Genomic DNA, 25,448 nt, shown 5'->3' with positions numbered 1-25,448 from the left:
TCTTTTTGTAATGAAATACGCCACTAAACGCTTTCAACACTTATAGTTGCAGAAGTGAACTACGTATATATTTTTCTTTGTGTAATGAAATTCGCCACTAACTGCTTTCACCACAAATAACTGCAACAATGAAGTGCGTATATATTTTTCTTTCTGTACTGAAATAGGCCACTAAACGCTTTAAACACATATAACTGCAACAGTGAAGTTTGTATATATTTTTCTTTTTGTACTGAAATAGGTTTTACGGCCAATTTATGTTGACCGTGACGCTGTTGCGTGCAGACTGGTTGCCAGGGGCAACGTGTAGTTTTCTGTTTAAACGTACACTTTCCTTTATTTGGTGCATTCCCCGTTTTGGTGGTCACGGGGTTAATTTAGGTGTGTCTGCTAGGTGTGGTGGGTGTGACCTCAGGCCTCTTTATATGATGGTGTGTTGGTGCCTGTGGTCAGTCTTATTTTGTTGTCTGCCTGAGTAGGAGCTCTGCTCCCTGGCGGTATGCCTTTGTGTCTGTGTCACCCTTATTTATTATATTGATTCCTTGCCCTGGCTGTGTGTCCCCTCCGGTGTGTCTCTGTTTTCCTCCCCCACCTGGTGTATGTTGTATTGGTGTGGTTGGTGTATGGAGGTTTTCTGGTGGTGTCTGGGCTCCGCAAGGGGCATGATTTCCCGGAGGGCTTTAAGCTAAGATAAGACTGTGGGTTTCCCAGCCTGGAGCCTCATTCCATCTTGGCTATGGCAGGTAAGTGTGGATTGCATAGTTATGTTGCTGTGTAACTTACCTGCCGTACTGTTTATCCCATGGTCTTGCTTCCTGTCTGCCACTGGGTCTCTGGAGACACCTTTTCATCCGTGGTGTAGGATGAATGGGTGGTCTCTGCCCTGTCGTTTGGCCTAGGGCATTACAGGGATAGTAGGGTCCTAGGTTCGTGAGCATGAGCCCCCTTACCATCTGAGGCGGCTCATGTGCTAGGAGTTCAGGGAGAGCTCAGGGTTACTTTAGGCGGTGACCAGCTCCTTGTGCCCTGCTATCCTGCGTTGCAGCCACTTCCATTGCACGGTGGGGGGTTTTCCCCGCTCCCCGCCGTGACATTATAATAAATAATGGCTCCGCAGCCGCGGTGCTTTCGGAAGAGGGTGCAGCATGTATGGCCTGCCGTTTTGGGGCATACATGCGCGTTCTCCGGAGGGAGAGCGTTATGGGGTTCACCGTTAATGGCACGGTTGGGGCTTATTCCCCGCCACCTTGCTAACAGTGTCCGTGTTAGTGATCCCTCGTCCCTCTCTTTGTTCCTATTTCTGGTCGTCTGCTGGCAGCATTCCTTTGGTGTTCCGGCTGTGTGCTGGTTGGGGAGTGGCTGCTGGCAGCGACCTGGGGTGGGAACGTTGTCTGAATTGGACACGGTGTCCAGTATGTCCTTCGGACTGTTTTGCTGGCTGGCAGCCAGGGACCTAGGTGATGGTCCTGGCTTGCTGGCGGCAGTCTAGGAGGGAATTTCTGACACTGACCTTTTATTCCCCACCCCCCCTCCCATTGTTGGTTGTGCCCCACCTACTTCCCCTTTTTCGGTTGGGGGGGCTTTGAGGGGTGGGAGTGTCACGGCCAATTTATGTTGACATTGACGCTGTTGCGTGCAAACTGGTTGCCGGGGGCAACATGTAGTTTTCTGTTTGCACGTACACTTTCCTTTATTTGGTGCATTCCCCGTTTTGGTGGTCACGGGGTTAATTTAGGTGTGGTGGGTGTGACCTCAGGCCTCTTTATATGATGGTGTGTTGGAGCCTGTGGTCAGTCTTATTTTGTTGTCTGCCTAGTAGGAGCTCTGCTCCCTAACGGTATGTCTTTGTGTCTGTGTGAGTCACCCTTATTTATTATATTGATTCCTTGCCCTGGCTGTGTGTCCCCTCCGGTGTGTCTCTGTTTTCCTCCCCTACCTGGTGTATGTTGTATTGGTGTGGTTGGTGTATGGAAGTTTTCTGGTGGTGTCTGGGCTCTGCAAGGGGTGTGCTTTCCCGGAGGAGTTTAAGCGAAGACAAAACTGTGGGTTTCCCAGCCTGGAGCCTCATTCCATCTTGGCTACGGCAGGTAAGTGTGGATTGTATAGTTATGTTGCTGTGTAACTTACCTGCCGTACTGTTTATCCCATGGTCTTGCTTCCTGTCTGTCACTGGGTCTCTGGAGACACCTTTTCATCCGTGGTGTAAGATGTAGGTCTCTGCCCTGTCATTTGACCTAGGGCATTACAGGGATAGTAGGGTCCTAGGTTCGTGAGCATGAGCCCCCTTACTATCTGAGGCGGCTCATGCGCTAGGAGTCCAGGGAGAGCTCAGGGTTACTTTAGGTGGTGACTAGCTCCTTGTGCCCTGCTATCTTGCGTTGCAGCCACTTCCATTGCACGGTGGGGGGTTTTCCCCGCTCCCCGCCGTGACAATAGGCCACAAAACGCTTTTAACACATATAACTGCAGAAGTGAACTGAGAATCCATTTTTATTTTTGTACTGAAATAGGCCACTAAACGCTTTCAACACTTTTAGCTGCAGAAGTGAACTGCATATATATTTTTCTTTTTCCACAGATATAAGCCACTAAAGGCTTTTCAACATAGCACTTGCACCCCAAGAACAAATTGGTGGAATGACAGCTGTATAATGGCTAATTGGATCCCCAAATAATCTTTCCCTGCACTTGTAAATCGCTTTTTTTCCACAATGAGGTTTTTCCTATCACTGTCCCTAGCGCCTTCTGACGTCTCTCCCTTCACTAAAATGCTGTGAAATGATTCCTCCCTATCCTTTCCCTGCACTTATAAATCACAGCATAGGTTTTTCCTATTGCTGTCTGTATAGCCTTCTCACATCTGTCCCTGCACTCCAAATGCTGTAAAATGTCTGAATCCAAGATGGCCACCGTATTTATAGGGCTGTGACATCACAGGGCTGGCTGGCTGCTGATTGGCTTCATGCATGGCATTATGAGTCACCCCGCCTTCCCAGAGTACCTTGCCCCATGTCCTCACATGTATAGCCGCCATTTTAGGAAAAATTGCAATTCGTTACCACGAAGCACGAGGAAATTCGCATTAGTTGCTAATCAAACTTTTCCTGAAATTCGGATCGAATTCCACTTCGTCAGCTTCGATTCGCTCAGCTCTAGAAATAATGTCTAGTTCAACGAATCCAATTAATTGCACACGAGTTCAGTCCCTTTTTTTAACCACTTCCCATCTGGGCCCTTTGCCCCCTTCCTGACCAGGCCAAATTTTGCAAAACTGACATATCTCACTTTATGTGGTAATAACTTTGGAATGCCTTTATTTATCCAAGTCATTCAGAGATTGTTTTCTCGTGACACATTGTACTTCATGATAGTCATAAATTTGAGTCAAAATATTTCACCTTTATTTATGAAAAAATCCCAAATTTACCCAAAAATTTAAAAAATTCGCAATTTTCTAAATTTCAATTTCTCTGCTTTTAACCCCTTAAGGACGCAGGGCGTATCGGTACGCCCTATTTCCCGAGTCCTTAAGGACTCAGGGCGTACCGGTACGTCCTAACTTGAACTCAGTATTCCGGCGCCCGAGGGGTTAAACGGAACGGGATTTCGGCTGAAATCCTTCAGCCGGTATCCTGTGACAACGCCAGGGGGGGTCATGTGACCCCCCCGTGTCGGCGATCGCAGCAAACCGCAGGTCAATTCAGACCTGCGGTTTGCTGCGCTTTTTGCAGTTTCTGATGCCCGCGGTCCCTGAACGCGGGGATCAGAAACTTTTGAGTGCCTATAATCAATATTTTTCACCCCCCCCCCTGCACCCCTGCACGATTTTATGCCGGCGGGTGGTGCATGGGTGTCGCATGCGGTGGGGGCGGTGCGGGAGGCGGGATCGCGATCCCCCGCCCGCCTCCCCATGAATGATCGTTGGCTTCTAGTGGTTATACCAGGGTGCCAGCACATTGCTGGCACCCTGGTATAAGCGGCTGACATCTGTGCAGATGTCAGCCGTTTAACCCTTTCCATACCGCGGTCCGTACGGACCGCTGTATGGAAAAAGTTAACTGTCGTCGGTCAGGGAGCTCCCTCCCTCTCCATCGGGGGGCTGCTGTGCCTTTGCAGCCCCCCGATGGAGAGGGAGAGAGCCCCCAGAGAGCCCCCCTCAGCCCTGTGCTTACCCTTCCCCGCCTGCGAAGTTCTGAGCAGACGGGGAGGGTTCCCATGGCAACAGGACGCCTGCTCAGGCGTCCTGCTGTCCATGGTGCTGAACAGATCTGTGCTGAAAGCATAGATCTGTTCAGTGTAAGTAAAATACAGTATAGAACAATATATATTGTACTGTACTGTATTATACAGACATCAGACCCACTGGATCTTCAAGAACCAAGTGGGTCTGGGTCAAAAAAAAAGTTAAAAAAAGTGAAAAAAGTTAAGATAAAAAAAAAAACATTCATCACTGAATAAAAATAAAAAAAATAAAATACACTACACATATTAGGTATCGCCGCGTCCATAACGACCTGATCTATAAAACGGTCATGTTACTTTCCCCGCACGGTGAACACCATAAAAATAAAAAAATAAAAACTATGAGAAAATTGAAATTTTGCCCACCTTACTTCCCAAAAAAGGTAATAAAAGTGATCAAAAAAGTCACATGTACGCCAAAATAGTACCAATCAAACCGTCATCTCATCCCGCAAAAATCATACCTTACCCAAGATAATCGCCCAAAAACTGAAAAAACTATGGCTCTCAGACTAAAGAAACACTAAAACATGATTTTTTTTGTTTCAAAAATGAAATCATTGTGTAAAACTTACATAAATAAAAATAAAGTATACATATTAGGTATCACCGCGTCCGTATCGACCGGCTCTATAAGAATATCACATGATCTAACCCCTCAGGTGACCACCGTAAAAAATAAAAAATAAAAACGGTGTAAAAAAAGCCATTTTTTGTCATCTTACGTCACAAAAAGTGTAATAACAAGTGATAAAAAAGTCATATGCACCCCAAAATAGTGCCAATTAAACCGTCATCTCATCCCGCAAAAAATGAGACCCTACTCAAGATAATCGCCCAAAAACTGAAAAAATTATGGCTCTTAGACTATGGAGACACTAAAACTTTTTTTGGTTTTAAAAATGAAGTTATTGTATAAAACTTACATAAATAAAAAAAAGGTATACATATTAGGTATCACCGCGTCCGTGACAACCTGCTCTATAAAATTACCACATGATCTAACCTGTCAGATGAATGTTGTAAATAACAAAAAAAAAAAAAAACGTGCCAAAAAAGCTATTTCTTGTTACCTTGCCGCACAAAAAGTGTAATATAGAGCAACCAAAAATCATATGTACCCTAAACTAGTACCAACAAAGCTGCCACCTTATTCCGTACTTTCTAAAATGGGGTCACTTTTTTGGAGTTTCTACTCTAGGGGTGCATCAGGGGGGCTTCAAATGGGACATGGTGTCAAAAAAACCAGTCCAGCAAAACCTGCCTTCCAAAAACCGTATGGCATTCCTTTCCTTCTGCGCCCTGCCGTGTGCCCGTACAGCGGTTTACGACCACATATGGGGTGTTTCTGTAAACTACAGAATAAGGGCCATAAATAATGAGTTTTGTTTGGCTGTTAACCCTTGCTTTGTTACTGGAAAAAAAATATTAAAATGGAAAATCTGCCAAAAAAGTGAAATTTTGAAATTGTATCTCTATTTTCCATTAAATCTTGTGCAACACCTAAAGGGTTAACAAAGTTTGTAAAATCAGTTTTGAATACCTTGAGGGGTGTAGTTTCTTAGATGGGGTCACTTTTAAGGAGTTTCTACTCCAGGGGTGCATCAGGGGGGCTTCAAATGGGACATGGTGTCAAAAAAACAGTCCAGCAAAATCTGGCTTCCAAAAACCATACGGCGCACCTTTCACTCTACGCCCCGCTGTGTGGCCGTACAGTAGTTTACGGCCACATATGGGGTGTTTCTGTAAACGGCAGAGTCAGGGCAATAAAGATACAGTCTTGTTTGGCTGTTAACCCTTGCTTTGTTAGTGGAAAAAATGGGTTAAAATGGAAAATTAGGCAAAAAAATGAAATTCTCAAATTTCATCCCCATTTGCCAATAACTCTTGTGCAACACCTAAAGGGTTAACAAAGTTTGTAAAATCAGTTTTGAATACCTTGAGGGGTGTAGTTTCTTAGATGGGGTCACTTTTATGGAGTTTCTACTCTAGGGGTGCATCAGGGGGCTTCAAATGGGACATGGTGTCAAAAAAACAGTCCAGCAAAATCAGCCCTCCAAAAACCAAACGGCGCACCTTTCACTCTACGCCCTACTGTGTGCCCGTACAGTAGTTTACGGCCACATATGGGGTGTTATGTAAACGGCAGAGTCAGGGCAATAAAGATACAGTCTTGTTTAGCTGTTAACCCTTGCTTTGTTAGTGGAAAAAATGGGTTAAAATGGAAAATTAGGCAAAAAAATGAAATTCTCAAATTTCATCCCCATTTGCCAATAACTCTTGTGCAATACCTAAAGGGTTAACGAAGCTTGTAAAATCAGTTTTGAATACCTTGAGGGGTGTAGTTTATAGAATGGGGTCATTTTTGGGCGGTTTCTATTATGTAAGCCTCGCAAAGTGACTTCAGACCTGTAGTGGTCCCTAAAAATTTGGTTTTTGTAAATTTCTGAAAAATTTCAAGATTTGCTTCTAAACTTCTAAGCCTTATAACATCCCCAAAAAATAAAATATCAATCCCAAAATGCTACAAACATGAAGTAGACATATGGGGAATGTAAAGTCATCAAAATTTTTGGGGGTATTACTATGTATTACAGAAGTAGAGAAACTGAAACTTTGAAATTTGCTAATTTTTCAAAATTTTTGATAAATATGGTATTTTTTTATGCAAAAAAATTAACTTTTTTGACCCAATTTTAGCAGTGTCATGAAGTACAATATGTGACGAAAAAACAATCTCAGAACGGCCTGGATAAGTCAAAGCGTTTTAAAGTTATCAGCACTTAAAGTGACACTTGCAAAAAATGGCCAAGTCCTTAAGGTGAAATAGGGCTGAGTCCTTAAGGGGTTAAAACAGAAAGTGATACCTCATAAAATATTTATTATTTAACATTCCCCATATGTCTACTTTATGTTGGCATCATTTTGGAAATGTGATTTTATTTTTTTAGGACGTTAGAAGGCTTAGAAGTTTAGAAGCAATTCTTCAAATTTTTAAGAAAATTGCCAAAACCCACTTTATAAGGACCAGTTCAGGTCTGAAGTCACTTTGTGGGGCCTACATAGTGGATACCCCCATAAATGACCCCATTGTAGAAACTACACCCCTCAAGGTATTCAAAACCGATTTTACAAACTTTGTTAACCCTTTAGGCGTTCCACAAGAATTAAAGGAAAATGGAGATCAAATTTTTAAATTTCACTTTTTTGGCAGATTTTCCATTTTAATCAATTTTTTTCTTTAACACATCGATGGTTAACAGCCAAACAAAACTCAATATTTATTACCCAGATTCTGCGGTTTACAGAAACACCCCACATGTGGTCGTAAACTGCTGTTTGGGCACACGGCAGGGCGCAGAAGATAAGGAACTCCACATGGTTTTTAGATGCCATGTCCCATTTGAAGCCCCCTGATGCACCCTTACAGTAGAAACTCCCAAGAAGTGACCCCATTTTGGAAACTAGGGGATAAGGTGCCAGTTTTATTAGTACTATTTTTGGGTACATATGATTTTTTGATCATTCATTATAACACTTTATGGGGCAAGGTGACCAAAAAATTGGTTGTTTTAGCACAGTTTCTATTTATTTATTTTTACAGCGTTCACCTGAGGGGTTCAGTCAAGTGACATTTTTATAGAGCAGATTGTTACGGACGTGGCGATACCTAATATGTATACTTTTTCTCATTTATTAAAGTTTTACACAATAATAGCATTTTTGAAACCAAAAAATTATGTTTTAATGTGTCCATGTTCTGAGAGCTATAGTTTTTTTATTTTTTGAGAGATTTTCTTATGTAGGGGCTCATTTTTTGCGGGATGAGGTGACGGTTTTATTGGTACTATTTTGTGGGACATACGCGTTTTTGATCACTTGGTGTTGCACCCTTTGTGATGCAAGGTGACAAAAATTGCTTGTTTTGACACTTTTTTTTTTTTTTTTTTACGGTGTTCACCCGAGGGGTTAGGTCATGTGATATTTTTATAGAGCTGGTTTTTATGGACGCGGCAATACCTAATATGTATACTTTTTTTTATTGGTTTCACTTTAACACAATAATAGCATTTTTGAAACCAAAAAAATGATGTTTTAGTGTCTCCATGTTCTAAGAGCTATAGTTTTTTTATTTTTTGAGAGATTTTCTTATGTAGGGGCTCATTTTTTGCGGGATGAGGTGACGGTTTTATTGGTACCATTTTGTGGGACATACGCGTTTTTGATCACTTGGTGTTGCACCTTTTGTGATGCAAGGTGACAAAAATTGCTTGTTTTGACACAGTTTTTTTTATTATTTTTTTACGGTGTTCACCCGAGGGGTTAGGTCATGTGATATTTTTATAGAGCTGGTTTTTACGGACGCGGCAATACTAAATATGTCTATTTTATTTTATTTTTTCTATTTTTAATTTTTTTTTTTATTCCTTACTTGGGATTTTTTTTTTTTTTTACATGTGAAACTTTTTTTTATTTTATTTTTTCAACCCTTTATTTTATTTTTATTTTATTTTACACTTTTCGTCCCCCATAAGGTCATACAAGACCTCTGGGGGACATTTAGTTCACTTTTTATTTTTTTTTACACTGTTGATTTCTCCTGTAACTGGGGCTGACATAGTAGCCCCAGTTACAGGACAAATGCACCCCTATAGAGGCTGTACAGCAGCAATCCTGCGCTGTACAGCCTCACAGCAGGGCTGATCCAGGTCTCTGAGAGACCTCACACAGGTCCTGCACTCTCCGGTCACGGCGGTCACATGACGGGCCGGAACAGGTGAGCGCTGTGTCTGCAGCGATCGTGAAGGCAGGGACACCTGGGCACTGTCCCTGCCTTGTCTTAGGGTTGCCCTGCTGTCACTGACAGCGGGCAACCCGATCAGCAGCTGCACGATTAGCGTGCAGCTGCTATTTCTGACAGGACGTTTTAAAACGTGCTGTCAGAAATAGACGTCCACCCATAGGACGTTTATATCCTATGGGCGGACGTGAGGCGGTTAACAAATGTTCTCCTGTTCCAGTCATGTTCATAGGTATTAGGTCCTCTTAAAAGGAATGTGTCATTAGATAATGACCGATTGTTTAAATGTGATTATTTTTAGTTTTCCATGTCAATATCTAATCTATCTAATCCTAATTATAATGCGCCACTTCATGGTCTGTACAGATCACTCTTTATCATAACAGGCAGGATTACAATACAGGTGACAGCAGATACCTAGAAACTTTCCTATAGAATTTAATGAGGTCCCCTCCAGTCCATTGTGTCTATGGCCCTTGGTGGCTGCTGTAAAGTATATCTCTCAAAATATGGCAGCTCCCATAATCACATTGGAAAAAAATAAATCTGTAGCAAAAAACGAATATGTGTTGCTATCTGGTTTTAACGGGTAGAAATAAATTTCACGACACATTCCCTTTAATACAGTATAAATCATGGTTGGGAAGACTAGTTTAGTGACATAGTTTTTAAAGTATGTTTTCCCTGGTGAGCCATTGGTACCATATCTCTGTTGTCACATAGATGAAATGTCTAGTGCCAGGTAAACAATTATATAACTCCACATAGATATGCTATATGTTGGTGAGTCTTAAACTGTCCATAAACATTCAATAACTGTTGGCCGAATAGCTATCTTTCCCAACCATCTCCCGGCTTCCCCATACACATTCAGCACAGCCAAACGTGTATGTGTGTTCTATGGGGAAAGTAGAGATAGCCACTGCCAGACGCTTCTGGCTGTGGCTTATCTCCAGCAAAACTAAAGGATTGGGCCAAAATATTCATTTTCATCAATCCTTGTTTCCCCAACATCTGTCGGGGAAGAGTCGGGTGCTCCAAACACACATTTGTTGTGTTGGCATAACTCACCATTCTTTGCAAATTCGACCAACATAATACTAATGTGTATGACCAGTTATACTTTGAAGATTTTTTTAAAGTGTATTAAAAATAGCTTACTTTTATTTGTTGAAATCCCCTGTGAGGAACTGTAGAACCAATTTTATTGGGACTAATATAAGCTTTCATTGTTAGATTATTCTTCTTAAAATGTTACTTATATAATATCATATGATGGATTTGACTTTGTATTTATTTTGCAGGAAAATCAAAGATTTGTCTCCTATCACCAAGTTTTTTAACAAAGCCTTTGTTCTCAAACATCTTAATCTATCAGGAACACAATTACCTTCAGATGTATTAAGGTAATATAGTAACAGTAACAGTTTATAAGGCTAAAAAAAAGGCATATGTCCATTCAGTTCAGCCTATTGTCCTGCAATGTTGATCTACAGGAAGGCAAAAATCCCTTATGGGGTTGAAGCCAATTTTCCTAATTTTAGGGGGAAAAAAATCCTTCCCGAAGTTCACTGTCCATTATAATTCCTATGTCATTTTCCATTTCAGTATTAACCAGTGTTTTACCATTTAGTGTGTACAAGTGATATGTATTTTCCCTTCCCATGTGCATAACCTTACATTTGTCAGTGTTAAACCTCATTTGCAACTTCTGTGTTCAAGCGTCAATCTATCCAGATCCATCTGTAGCAGTATATTGTCCCCTTTTGTGTTAATTACTTCCCAAAGTTTAGTATCATCTGTAAAATGTTATATTTTATTTACAAGATCATTAATAAATATATTGAAGAGAATAGGGCCTAATATTGATCCCTGTGTTACCCCACTAGTGACAATGACTCAATCTGAGTATTGTCGCTGCAATTTAGGAAAACCTTGCTTGTCTGTGGGATTCAAATAGATTAATACGTTTTCCCATGTGCCAGGGGATGTGGTCGACCTAAGAATCAAAGACCCAGACACTTTGCTGGTTAAAGGGTTCTCTGCTGGGCAACGCCCGTAGAGTCAATTTTATTAGTTGTACATTGTGGATCTAACCACCCCCCTTTAGCCATCAATTTTAATATGTCCAATCACAAGTATTTATTAAAGCAACCAATCAGAAGCATAATAATGGAATGGAAAAATACATGTACACAGACATGACTCATATCTGCAAAAGTCCCTATCTATATTTCTTCCAAGCAGTTCCCTAGTTGCAGTGTTTGTCTAACTTTCTTTTAAGAATCATGTGACTATATTTCTCAATCATAGATGTTATATCAAAGAAATTTAAGCATAAAACCCAAAAATGGAGAATATTGGACAATTAGGTACAATTGGCACTATTCATGTTCATTAACCACTTAATTTCTTTCACATTTTCCTCCTCTTGAACATGATTTCCTAATTGTCCCAAGAGAGTTTCCACATTGACTGCATTTAGTTTAAACCAGGCAGTTGCAGCACTATGAAGTGCCTTTTGCGCTGTGGGATTAGAAGAATTTTGGTATCTCTGACTTTTAGTCTAACCAGACTGTCTATTACTCTGTAATTCCTCTAGCACCGTTTTATGGAAACAGTAGGTAAAGAGCACACCAAATGCTTCAAATAACTTCTTTATTAACTTCAACTTTTCTTCATATAAAACTGCCGCCTCCGCAGCAGATAGTCCATGTATATAACACTTGTTGAAAAGATATCAAAAAATGGCGGTATGATTAAGCTGGTGGTTCAACTGTTCAATCTTGTCATTCAACTTAAAATGGTGGATATATTTCTCTCTTGAGTATTTTTACTCTCACTTTCAGTTATTTAAGCACTTTATGATCTCTCTGAGAGGTATATCTGAGGTCTAACTAATAGTTATGCTTGCTAAACTTGGTTTGCAGTATGCAATTGCTTATGATCTGGTATGAGCAGTTTGCAGTTTGAATGCAATTTGTATGGAATCTGGTTTGTATGCTTGCAATTGTATGGTTGCAATTGGTGGAATTGGAAGTAAACACATAGATATCTAGTTCAGTATACAGTTTTAAAAACACTACTAACAATATGAACATTATATAACTGTTTTAAATACCTATATTGGCCTCCTGTTCCCATAAAACTCAGCTCTCAGTGGAGTGAATGTCTCTTCAGCTCCTGTGTCTGGTGAATGATTCTAGCAGCAGGAGCTGGGGGAATTCCCAGACAGGCTGTGTGTGAGGCTGGCTATGATTGGTGAAAACTCTTGCTGTGTGAAAAGCTGGTTGTGATTGGTCTAGACTTCTGCCCAGCAACAACAGATAAACACTATAGTTTCTGTTGTTTCTGCTGTGTCACTGAGCTTACCTTTCATTACAAAATGAATCTTAAAGGCATATTATCTTTTTCTGCTTCTGTGAACACGAAATATATAACAGTTATATGACATCCAAAACATGATGTCACAGTAAATAACTCTGCTTTTGTCTTTAACACATAAACATAGGAACTGTATTAAGGTTATTAGCAGGTTTAGCTGTATACACATATAAGCTATACTAGTAACCTAGTACAGGTCCTAGCTGGCCAGCTACACTATAGGCCATTCATCAACTGAGGTGTACCCTTAAGGGCCTCATATCCCTAATGCAGATCTTATATCTGTTCACCCCTGGGGAGTCGAAGGAGACACAAGTGAACAAGTCAGGGCTAATAAGCCATTCATCATCTATGGTAGACTCCACTGTCCACCCAGTTCCTCACTTTCTTTCAAGTTATTCCCTGGAGAGGCACAGGGGCACAGTTAGGAGGCGAGGCAATTGTCCCATAATCATCAGAATTCAAAGTAATCATGTCCAGGCTTCTATAGTTTTCAGCTGAATCATCTGAATCGTCAGGATCAGTGTTCGCAGATTGCATTGATATACATATATTCCTCTCTTGTAGCTTCTCCATGATTCACATTCAGTATATAGGTTGTAATTATAGTTGGTTTGTGATGTGTGACACAGTGAGAGGTTTTGTCTGGGAACACAGGTATTTTCCTCCCAGCATGTGCTGCTGGGCTGATTTACAGCCAGGTGAGGTCAAATACCAGACCGGATTTTAAATTCTGGTCTGGGTTTTGGCAGCACCTGGCTGTCCTTAAAGAGGACCTTTCACCGATTATTACACTGTGAACTAACTATACAGACATGGAGAGCGGCGCCCGGGGATCTCACTGCACTTACTATTATCCCCGGGCGCCGCTCCGTTCTCCTGCTATGCCCTCCGGTATCTCCGCTCACTAAGTTATAGTAGGCGGAGATTCCAGTCACTAAGTTATGGTAGGCGGAGTCTGCCCTTGTTCTGCTCTAGCGCTGGCCAATCGCATTGCAGAGCTCACAGCCTGGGAGAAAATAACCTCCCAGGCTGTGAGCTCTGCGCTGCGATTGGCCAGCGCTAGAGCAGAACAAGGGCAGACTCCGCCTACCATAACTTAGTGACTGGAATCTCTGCCTACTATAACTTAGTGAGCGGAGATACCGGAGGGCATAGCGGGAGAACGGAGCGGCGCCCGGGGATAATAGTAAGTGCAGTGAGATCCCTGGGCGCCGCTCTACATGTCTGTATAGTTAGTTCACAGTGTAAGAATCGGTGAAAGGTCCTCTTTAAATAGGCAGCTGGGCTCAGAAGAGAGGTCTCTGTGTTGGGATCTGGAAGCCTTGTGTCTGGATGAAGGCTTGCTACCTGTTTGGTGTGAAAACAGGTTGGTGCTGCTATGAGCAAGGACTCTTTGAGGCAGAATTGCCGCATGGTGTGAATTACCACCAACACCGCAAGGTGACTTTTTGTTTGAATATGACTGCTTGTTTTGTCACTTGCCTAGTGTGAATAAAACACTGAACTGTTTAATCCAAAGAACTTGTTGTTGCCTCTATACTGCGTCCACTAATCCTATCTACCAGAGCGAGTCCCCACAGATGATAACATCTTCCTGATCTTACTGCCAATTTAATCAGAAATGATAAATTTAGAACTGCCACTATTAACTCAATCCTCTTATAAAGATAACATCAACCACCAGCCAATCATTTTATTTAACTAAACCAGTTAACTGGGTTTAACCAACACGGCAAATCAGTTTAGTTGGTAAGCCATTCTTCCTTAGAATTAATGGCTCTATAAATTTCCCTTAACCTCTTAGCATGTTCCATATCAGCAACCACCCAAATTATACCATCCTCATCATGGCATGTGCAAAAAACACTTGGTCTTCTTTGTTTCTCTTTCCCTTCAAAATCTGTTTTGGTACCTGCTGTAACAGAACACCTTTTTGTTCTCAGACTCAAGCCCCAGGGATAATTAGCTAAGGTGCAGACTCCTGAGTGGTGAGGTGGCAGCCATCTATATGTATCTGTTTCACATACTACATACACATTATGGTGGAAAAAACATTTCCTGATTTTTTTGTTCCTGATTGTTTGATGCTCCTGTTAAGTAGGTTGCTACTCTTTCCATATACTATAAGTGAAGAGGAGGAGAAAACAAAAATTTCCAAAAAAAGAGTGTAAATCAAAGAGCTATTTTGGATAGAAGTCTAAAAGATCTTAGAGTAAAAGGAAGGAGAACCAATCACCATAAAAGAGGGCGATAGGAGGCTGCCGGTAATGGCTGTATATGTAGAGAGCACTGCTACAGTAGAAGAAAAGGAAAAGAAAAAACAGCCACAAGAAGAGGCGCCAACCCACTATTGGTCACTAATACAGGGTCATACTTGTATGGGAAAATTGTCTCTCTCAATGCACATCTGAAATAAAGAATAACGCACATGCGTTCCACCGTGGAACGCAAGTTGTAAAAACGGAAGTGAAGTTTCTTTCCGCCCTATTGATAGAATGGGCGGGAAAACATGTTCTCACCATATATAAAAAAAAACAACACATAACATGTATTTTAAGGATTTCATGATTTTATTGTTTTATACACTAATTGTGATTGCTCCTGATGAAGGGGGTATGAGGTAACACCCCCGAAATGCGTTGAGCTGACCTGCAATACCAATAAGGGATTTTACCAGAAGTGCCACCTGTGGGACTGCCGTTCTTCCTAAGATACTACATGAGATCCAGGCAAGCGAGGCTGAGTTTGTGGGTGTCTTGAGCTTATCCCATAGACCACCTCCCTGGTGATCTGTTCACAATTTCAATTTTTATAACATGTTTATTACATTGGTTTTATTCTGTGAATCATAATTTTTATTTTAGGTGGGAATATATTTTATGATATATATTTTATGATTACACTTATGCACATGCTCTTACTTCTCTTCCCAAATCCCATTTCATATAACGATCATAGTGACTAATAGTGGGTTGGCGCCTCTTCTTGTGGCTGTTTTTTCTTTTCCTTTTCTTCTACTGCATATACTATAAGCCAGACAGCTATTAAATCTGTGAAATTAGGACACAACTTAAAACATAATGGAGGTGAAGAGGCAATGCCCAAACTCCAGCCAATTATTTGATTCTGATTAAACAACATCCTAACCCACTCATAATATCTACAGTATTATATAGATCATATAGGCACCATGAGGGAAGTGTGGACCAAGTGTGGACTATTTGCTAATTCTGTCTCCGTCATTACTCTGCAAATATCGTATGTTAAAAGCATTAAGTATATTATTGTCACAGAAGGTATGTCAGCAGGGAAATAACCAAACACAGGGAAAACAAACAGTACAATAGACTAGGCCCAAAAGCTAGGGAGAAAGGATCACTTCCTAGAGATCCCTGAAGCTTTCCCTATACTGCTGTGCATGTGCATACCCTTATGGTGGATATTCACATGCCCTTGTGCCTACATCTATATACCCTGGGAAAACCCTGAGCAGAAGTGAAAGGGGAAGAGGCGACCTGGTTCCACAAGCAGGAAGAAGCAAGCATCTCCCTAGAGGCCTAGACAAAAGACAACAAGGGAAGAAACAGAGAGGACTTATCTTGAGCTGAGCTAGAGCAGACAATCCACATCACATCCAAAGCCCACAGGAATGAACTATAACCCGCACAGGCCAGTGGGAGATGGAGGAATAAATAGCCTCGCTAAAAATCAACACAGTACACCTGAGGGAAGGTGGATCCAGCTCAACTCAAACCAAAACAAAGAGAAGAGTCAAACATGTGCAGCCAGCCTGGCAGATCTTCGCACATTCACAGGGCAAGGCATGACAGTACCCCCCTTTCTACGGGTGACCTCCGGACACACCAGACCAACTTTCTCCGGGTGTGCCCTGTGAAAGGCCCTCACCAGGCGGCTAGCACTAACATCAGAAGCCAGAATCCACATTCTTTCCTCGGGACCGTATCCCTTCCAGTGCACTAGGTACTGGAGGGATCCCCGAAGAACACGGGAGTCGAGAATCCTAGAGATATCAAACTCTAAATTGCCATCTACTAGGACAGGAGGAGGTGGCAATGGAGATGATTCCACAGGTTCCACATATTTCTTCAGTAAGGACCTGTGAAACACATTATGGATCTTCCAGGTCATCGGAAGATCTAGACGGAACGCCACTGGGTTGACCACAGCAGAGATTTTGTAAGGCCCAATAAATCTTGGACCCAGTTTCCAAGATGGTACCTTGAGCTTAATGTTTTTAGTGGACAACCACACCGAATCACCCACACACAGGTCCGTACCAGTCATACGTCTCCGGTCAGCCATCCGTTTATATCTTTCACCCATCTTTTCCAAATTAACTTGGATTTTCCGCCAGATAGATGACAAGGCGGAAGAGAATCTCTCCTCTTCTGGCATCCCAGAAGATCCAGTCCCAGAAAAAGTACCAAACTGTTGGTGAAAACCATATGCGCAAAAAATGGTGACTTATCAGTGGACTCCTGTCTACGGTTATTCAAGGCAAATTTGGCTAGAGACAAGAACGAGGACCAGTCACCCTGGTTCTCTGCAAACAAAACACCTCAAATAGGTCTCCAGGTTTTGGTTAGTGCGCTCTGTCTGACCATTCGACTGGGGATGAAAAGCTGAAGAGAAAGACAGTTGAATTTCCAGACGAGAGCAAAACACCCTCCAAAACCTGGAAACAAATTGCGTCCCCCTATCAGACACCACATCAGAGGGAATGCCATTTAGTTTTACAATGTTATCGATAAAAACCTGAGCGAGAGTTTTGGCATTGGGCAAGCTAGGTAACGGTATAAAGTGGGCCATCTTACTGAAGCAGTCCACTACCACCAAAATCACAGTTTTCCCAGAGGAACTCGGTAAATCGGTAATGAAGTCCATGGACAAATGCGTCCAAGGACGAGACGTGATGGACAAAGATAGAAGGGATTCTGAAGGCCGAGTGTGAGCCACCTTCGCACGTGCACAGGTCTCACAAGCTGCCACATAACTCTCCACACCCTTGTGCAACCCTGGCCACCAGAATCTCCGGGAAATAAGATCTATGGTGGATTTGCTTCCAGAATGTCCCGCAAGGACCGTATCATGATGTTTCTTGAACACCTTGTATCGCAGTTCAGCAGGAACAAACAACTTGCCTGGAGGACAGGAATCAGGAGCCTCCTCCTGGGCCCCCAACACCTCCAACTCAAAACAGAAAGTCAGTCCTGTGCCCCAACACGGACAATTACTTGCGCTGCTGCTGGTCCCGGAATAGTGTGGTAGGTCGCTCACACTTGTTTAGACAAATCACAGGGTTTTGGAACCGCGCTGCTAGAGACTATGTCTCCCGGTCAACAGTGGATAGCAAGAGGATATAAGCCCCTCTCCTCGACACCCACAGGGTCCGCTCCTGACCTCCTCCTCTGCAGGGATAAAAGGAGATAGGCAGGATAGTGAAGCACCCTCTTGCAATCTTTTTTAAAACGGTTTTATTCTACTCACAAAAGTCGGTAGACAAAGGCATAAAATATATAAATCAGTCGTCACGTTCCTGCCCGACCCGGGTTTCGCTGCCTTGCTTCTTCAGGGGCGATAACTGCGCATGCTTGCAGTCAAGCCTTTTAAATAGCCCAGCTGGTCTCATTACACAGGCCGGTGTGGTTCCGGACAATATCCCAAAATTCCAGGAACAACATTTGCAAATCATACATAATAAAATCACAAACAGTGATCCTCTAATACAATCACATCTAAAACATTAAAATACAGTTGAGAGAGAATTTTCTCTCCCTATTACCAATTCATCTATACATATATGCCCTTTCGGGTTACCGCCATTACATATATTCAATGCATATCTTCAGCGTCCTAACAGAAATCACTAATCCACATCATACCATCTGTAATCCTAAATCATATCAGATTAAGTTGCAATATTAATGATAATAATGCCATCCCCTGGGCTCCGCCCACTCCTGGGACGTTGTACCTGTGTTCTCTTCCCACTCTCGGAGTGACATACGATGTTATCCACCCACTCCTGTGGCGTCAATCAGGTGTTCTCAACCCCGCCTCCACCCCTGACGTCCACGTCACGGGACACCATTGTCCAATGAAACAGTCAGACCAAACTGACATCACTCAAAGGTCCTTAGGAGGCCAGGTAGAGAACAGCCGATCGACACCACCGGTGAGAACACTTCATAATATGTATGGTTAAAGTTCAGCCCAATATTGCCAATATCATCCCCTGGGCTCCGCCCACTCCTGGGACGTTGTTCCCTTATTCTCCACTAACTCCTGGAGCGTCACTAATGTGTTCTTCACTCACTCCCGAGGTGTCAATCAGGTGTTCTCGACCCCGCCTCCACCCGACGTCCACATCACGAGACACTCTTATCCAATGGAACCGTCAGGCCAAAATGATGTCACTCAAGGTCCTAAAGAGGGCAGGTAGAGACCAGCCGATCGACTTCAACGGTGAGAACACTTTATAATATACATGGTTTTAAATCAAATTCAATGTTCAGTCCATTGGGTTGTAGGGTCCCTAGCTGGTAGATCCACTCTACCTCTTTTTTGTTAATCTATGCCAGCGAGTTCCCTCCACGCCAGTGCGGCTTAACCTTTTCCACGCCAGCAAATTTTAAACCCTGCGGATTTTTTCCATGCATCAGTTTAAAATGTGCTGATACACTGTGGGTCATCAGGCCTTTCTTGATGTTCCGTAGATGTTCTTGTACCCTAACCTTCAGTTTCCTGACTGTCCTGCCCACGTACTGGAGCCCACAAGGGCACTCCAGTACGTATATGATGCTCTCATTTTCGCATGAGCAATTGTTTCTTATGCGAAATTCAGCCCCATTCTTTTTAGATACTATGTGATTAATGTTTCTCTGTCGCTCTCTTGAATCCCGATTCTTACAACCCGCACAAAATCCGCACCAGGTGAATTTTCCTCCTTCTTTTTTCACCTTTATATTCACAGGGGGAATGGCGCTATGTACAAGTTTTTCTCTAATACTAGCCGCTTTTTTGAAAATAAAAGAGGGATTCGCCGGTATTATTTTTCCTATTATTGGGTCGTTTTTTAATACTCCCCAATTCTTTTTCACCATTTTCTTGACATTATGGGACATGGAGCAAAACTTGGTCACAAATGAAAACCTATAATCCCTATCCACCTTTTCCACTTTTCCTTTCAGATCTTCCTTTCTTCCCCCTTTCTCTATCTCCACATTCTGTATGCACACGTCTAGATTGGCCTCATCATACCCTCTTTCCACAAATCTGTTTTTTAACACCCCACATTGTGTTCTATAGTCACTTACTTCCGTACAATTACGGGCCATCCTCTTGAACTGACCTTTCGGTATGTTCCTGAGCCACGGGCCGTAATGACAGCTCTTCATATCAATGTAGGAATTAACATCTGTTTCTTTAAAGTAAGAACTTGTTAAAAAACGGCCGTCTTCCATCCGGATACACAAATCCAAAAAATTGACACTAGTGTTACTGATCTCCCCCACAAATCGTAGGTTCCAATCATTAATGTTCAGCTGAGAGATAAAGGACTCGAGTCCCTCTTTCCCTCCTTCTCACACTAGGAGACAATCGTCAATATACCTCCTCCAGAAGGTCAGTTTGCCCCCTGGGGTGTCCATTCCTAGTGTGGGAAGGATGGAATTCTCCTCCCAAGCCCCCATAAAAATATTAGCAAAGCTGGGGGCGAATTTCACCCCCATCGCCGTGTCAATACACTGTACGTAATATGAGTCTTTGAACCAAAAATAATTGTAATCGAGGCAATAGCTGAGACACTCTAAAATAAAATTTCCCTGATGGTCCCCTATTCTAACATCATTTCTGATTCTGTTCTCTACCGCCTCCATTCCCAATTTCTTTGGAATAACTGTGTACAGGGATGCCACATCGATTGTGGCCATCCATGTATTCACAGTAGGGGGGGTTAAGTCTTTAATGAGACTTAACACAGACCCAGTATCTTTCAGGTGTGAAGGGTTCTGCAGTACATACCCCTGCAGGTAAAAATCAATGTACTCCGTGATTCTGCACGTCAATGAGTTAAGCCCCGAAATAATCGGCCTCCCCGGGGGATCCACTGGATTTTTATGAACCTTGGGCAGGTGATATATCACCGGTACCAAGAGAAATGGAATGGTGAGATATTCATATTCTTTCTTATTTAATATTCCTTTCTTAAAACCCTCTTTTAATATACCGTCAAGGATCCGTTTATACTCCTGGGTGGGGTTGTTTTTTAATTTTCTATAGGTTGTTGTGTCAGATACTAGTCTCGCCATTTCGGCCTCATACTTTTCTTTATTCATTACAACCACCCCCCCCCCCCCCCCTTTATCTGCCGGCTTAACAATTATATCCGGATTTCTTTCCAGATCCTTAAGAGCTTTTCTCTCTTTATAGGTGAGATTATGTGTCACCTTATCCATATCCATCTCCTCCAGCTCTTTTAATAACCCGGTTTTAAATGCCTCCACACACTCATTATTTGGGTTTTTTGGGAAAAACTTCGATTTTTCTTTCATTTTTGTATGCAGAATTTCTTCATTTGTGTCTAACTGGCTAGTTACCACTGCAGGGTTGGCACTCTGTGGTGCGGGGTTATTAATCCAATACTTGGCCATGTTTATTTTCCGAATAAATTTATGTATGTCCAGAAATGCCTCAAATTTGTTAATTTTCTGACTAGGTGCATATTTCAGGCCCTTATTTAGGACACTTATTTCTCCTTCTGTTAGGTTGTGACTGCTCAAATTGAAAATTCCTTTTAGATCTCCTTGCTCCTTTTTGTTTTTGGGCTTATTTTTCCCTTTTCCCCGTTTTCCTCTGTTAGGCTTCTTTTTTGTGGTGTCCTCATTATCTGTTCTCTTATTTCTCCTTCCCTCTGTACTCCTTTCATACTCTGGTGGGGAAAATTCTGTTCACCTTGTTGTTTAAAATTTGGTCTGTTTCCCTCACAGTTGTCCCTTTTTAGTTCTTCTCCATAACTATTACCTTCATAATGGGCCCCTTTTTCGGGATAGCTTGAATTATAGTTTTCATTATAGTTTTCTTGTGGTCTCCATTTTTGTTTCCCTTTGTATCCTCCCCCTTGGTACGGTTGTCTGTACGGTTGTCTGTGTTGTTGTCCCCTATATACATTATTCTGTCCATAATTTCCACTATATTGCCCTCCTCTATAGCCATAGTTTTGACCCCAACCCCCCCCCCTGTTGACCTCCATAGTTATGCTGATATACATGGGTCTGCTGATGCCGGTTATCAAACCCTTTCCCAAACTGCGGTTCATATGTGTATTCATTATCCCTATTTGGCTGATATGCACGCTCATGATTTCTGTAATCATATCCATAATTGCGCTGCGGTATATATTCATTGGTTTGTTGGTTATAATTACTCTTAAAAGCCTTTTGTTTCCCAACCCCATTCTCGGGTTTCCTAAAACCTCCAGTGTAGTTTCCTAAACTAGGATTACTACCACTGTATTTATCCACAGGTGCCGTATCTAACATAGTCTCCTCTATATTCTTTTGTTTGTTTTTCCATTAATATACCATATCTGTTTTATAATCATTACAGATTTTCGCATATTTTTTCTGTTTCTTACTCCTTATTTCTTTTTCAGATTTTAACACGGATTCTTGACATTGTTTGCTACATTTCTCATATAACTCCTTATTTGCGCCTTTCATTGGTTTAATCTCTTCTTGTAATTCATCTATCGCTTTATTAATCTTTCTTAATTTGCTTTTTCTCACAATGATGATATACTGCATAACTTTCCATGCACATTCAGACTTAACCCCCCCTACTGTGAATACATGGATGGCCACAATCGATGTGGCATCCCTGTACACAGTTATTCCAAAGAAATTGGGAATGGAGGCGGTAGAGAACAGAATCAGAAATGATGTTAGAATAGGGGACCATCAGGGAAATTTTATTTTAGAGTGTCTCAGCTATTGCCTCGATTACAATTATTTTTGGTTCAAAGACTCATATTACGTACAGTGTATTGGCACGGCGATGGGGGCGAAATTCGCCCCCAGCTTTGCTAATATTTTTATGGGGGCTTGGGAGGAGAATTCCATCCTTCCCACACTAGGAATGGACACCCCAGGGGGCAAACTGACCTTCTGGAGGAGGTATATTGACGATTGTCTCCTAGTGGGGGAAGGAGGGAAAGAGGGACTCGAGTCCTTTATCTCTCAGCTGAACATTAATGATTGGAACCTACGATTTGTGGGGGAGATCAGTAACACTAGTGTCAATTTTTTGAAAATGTGTATCCGGATGGAAGACGGCCGTTTTTTAACAAGTTCTTACTTTAAAGAAACAGATGTTAATTCCTACATTGATATGAAGAGCTGTCATTACGGCCCCGTGGCTCAGGAACATACCGAAAGGTCAGTTCAAGAGGATGGCCCGTAATTGTACGGAAGTAAGTGACTATAGAACACAATGTGGGGTGTTAAAAAACAGATTTGTGGAAAGAGGGTATGATGAGGCCAATCTAGACGTGTGCATACAGAATGTGGAGATAGAGAAAGGGGGAAGAAAGGAAGATCTGAAAGGAAAAGTGGAAAAGGTGGATAGGGATTATAGGTTTTCATTTGTGACCAAGTTTTGCTCCATGTCCCATAATGTCAAGAAAATGGTGAAAAAGAATTGGGGAGTATTAAAAAACGACCCAATAATAGGAAAAATAATACCGGCGAATCCCTCTTTTATTTTCAAAAAAGCGGCTAGTATTAGAGAAAAACTTGTACATAGCGCCATTCCCCCTGTGAATATAAAGGTGAAAAAAGAAGGAGGAAAATTCACCTGGTGCGGATTTTGTGCGGGTTGTAAGAATCGGGATTCAAGAGAGCGACAGAGAAACATTAATCACATAGTATCTAAAAAGAATGGGGCTGAATTTCGCATAAGAAACAATTGCTCATGCGAAAATGAGGGCATCATATACGTACTGGAGTGCCCTTGTGGGCTCCAGTACGTGGGCAGGACAGTCAGGAAACTGAAGGTTAGGGTACAAGAACATCTACGGAACATCAAGAAAGGCCTGATGACCCACAGTGTATCAGCACATTTTAAACTGATGCATGGAAAAAATCCGCAGGGTTTAAAATTTGCTGGCGTGGAAATGGTTAAGCCGCACTGGCGTTGAGGGAACTCGCTGGCACAGATTAACAAAAAAGAGGTAGAGTGGATCTACCAGCTAGGGACCCTACAACCCAATGGACTGAACATTGAATTTGATTTAAAACCATGTATATTATAAAGTGTTCTCACCGTTGAAGTCGATCGGCTGGTCTCTACCTGCCCTCTTTAGGACCTTGAGTGACATCATTTTGGCCTGACGGTTCCATTGGATAAGAGTGTCTCGTGATGTGGATGTCGGGTGGAGGCGGGGTCGAGAACACCTGATTGACACCTCGGGAGTGAGTGAAGAACACATTAGTGACGCTCCAGGAGTTAGTGGAGAATAAGGGAACAACGTCCCAGGAGTGGGCGGAGCCCAGGGGATGATATTGGCAATATTGGGCTGAACTTTAACCATACATATTATGAAGTGTTCTCACCGGTGGTGTCGATCGGCTGTTCTCTACCTGGCCTCCTAAGGACCTTTGAGTGATGTCAGTTTGGTCTGACTGTTTCATTGGACAATGGTGTCCCGTGACGTGGACGTCAGGGGTGGAGGCGGGGTTGAGAACACCTGATTGACGCCACAGGAGTGGGTGGATAACATCGTATGTCACTCCGAGAGTGGGAAGAGAACACAGGTACAACGTCCCAGGAGTGGGCGGAGCCCAGGGGATGGCATTATTATCATTAATATTGCAACTTAATCTGATATGATTTAGGATTATAGATGGTATGATGTGGATTAGTGATTTCTGTTAGGACGCTGAAGATATGCATTGAATATATGCAATGGCGGTAACCCGAAAGGGCATATATGTATAGATGAATTGGTAATAGGGAGAGAAAATTCTCTCTCAACTGTATTTTAATGTTTTAGATGTGATTGTATTAGAGGATCACTGTTTGTGATTTTATTATGTATGATTTGCAAATGTTGTTCCTGGAATTTTGGGATATTGTCCGGAACCACACCGGCCTGTGTAATGAGACCAGCTGGGCTATTTAAAAGGCTTGACTGCAAGCATGCGCAGTTATCGCCCCTGAAGAAGCAAGGCAGCGAAACCCGGGTCGGGCAGGAACGTGACGACTGATTTATATATTTTATGCCTTTGTCTACCGACTTTTGTGAGTAGAATAAAACCGTTTTAAAAAAGATTGCAAGAGGGTGCTTCACTATCCTGCCTATCTCCTTTTATCCCTGCAGAGGAGGAGGTCAGGAGCGGACCCTGTGGGTGTCGAGGAGAGGGGCTTATACCCTCTTGCTATCCACTGTTGACCGGGAGACATAGTCTCTAGCAGCGCGGTTCCAAAACCCTGTGACCTCCAACTCAAGGTACAGAGCAGAAACCACCACCCCATCAGCCAAAATCGGAGTGGGATCCTTCGAATCACTTCCCCCAGGAAAACTTTGTGACAACGCATCTGCCTTGACGTTTTTAACCCCAGGGCGAAAGGTGACCACAAAATTGAACCTAGTAAAAAACAGTGACCACCTAGCTTGTATAGTATCCAGGCGCTTAGCAGACTGCAGGTAAGCCAAATTCTTGTGGCCAGTATATACCGTAATAGGATGAGTAGCCCCTTCCAACCAGTGATGCCATTCTTCAAAGGCCAATAATTCTATCTCCTACATCATAATTTCTTTCAGCGGGAGAGTTTTTTGGAGAAAAAAAGCACACGGATGCCATTTGCTAGGGGATGGACCCTGCGACAGAACTGCTCTGACCCCCACTTCTGATGCATCAACCTCCACGACGAAAGGTTAAGACTAGAGTTGAGCGAACACCTGGATGTTCGGGTTCGACGAGTTCGGCCGAACTTTCGA

At 42.4% G+C, this 25,448-nt stretch overlaps 1 protein-coding gene across 2 annotated transcripts in view; it reads left to right on the top strand.

Annotated features, from left to right (window-relative positions):
* Positions 1–25,448, top strand: part of LOC120980842 (capping protein, Arp2/3 and myosin-I linker protein 3-like) — a 1,329,972-nt gene that overhangs the window by 726,000 nt on the left and 578,524 nt on the right. For both annotated transcript variants that reach the window (XM_040410169.1, XM_040410170.1), the window contains one exon: positions 10,348–10,449. In XM_040410169.1, coding sequence (XP_040266103.1) covers positions 10,348–10,449 — 102 coding nt within the window. The remainder of the gene's footprint in view (positions 1–10,347; positions 10,450–25,448) is intronic.

The sequence above is a fragment of the Bufo bufo genome, chromosome 10 (assembly GCF_905171765.1).
Source record: "Bufo bufo chromosome 10, aBufBuf1.1, whole genome shotgun sequence".
NCBI lineage: Eukaryota > Metazoa > Chordata > Amphibia > Anura > Bufonidae > Bufo > Bufo bufo.
Note: the sequence above shows the minus strand (reverse complement) of the source record. Positions and strands in the feature narration are given on the sequence as shown.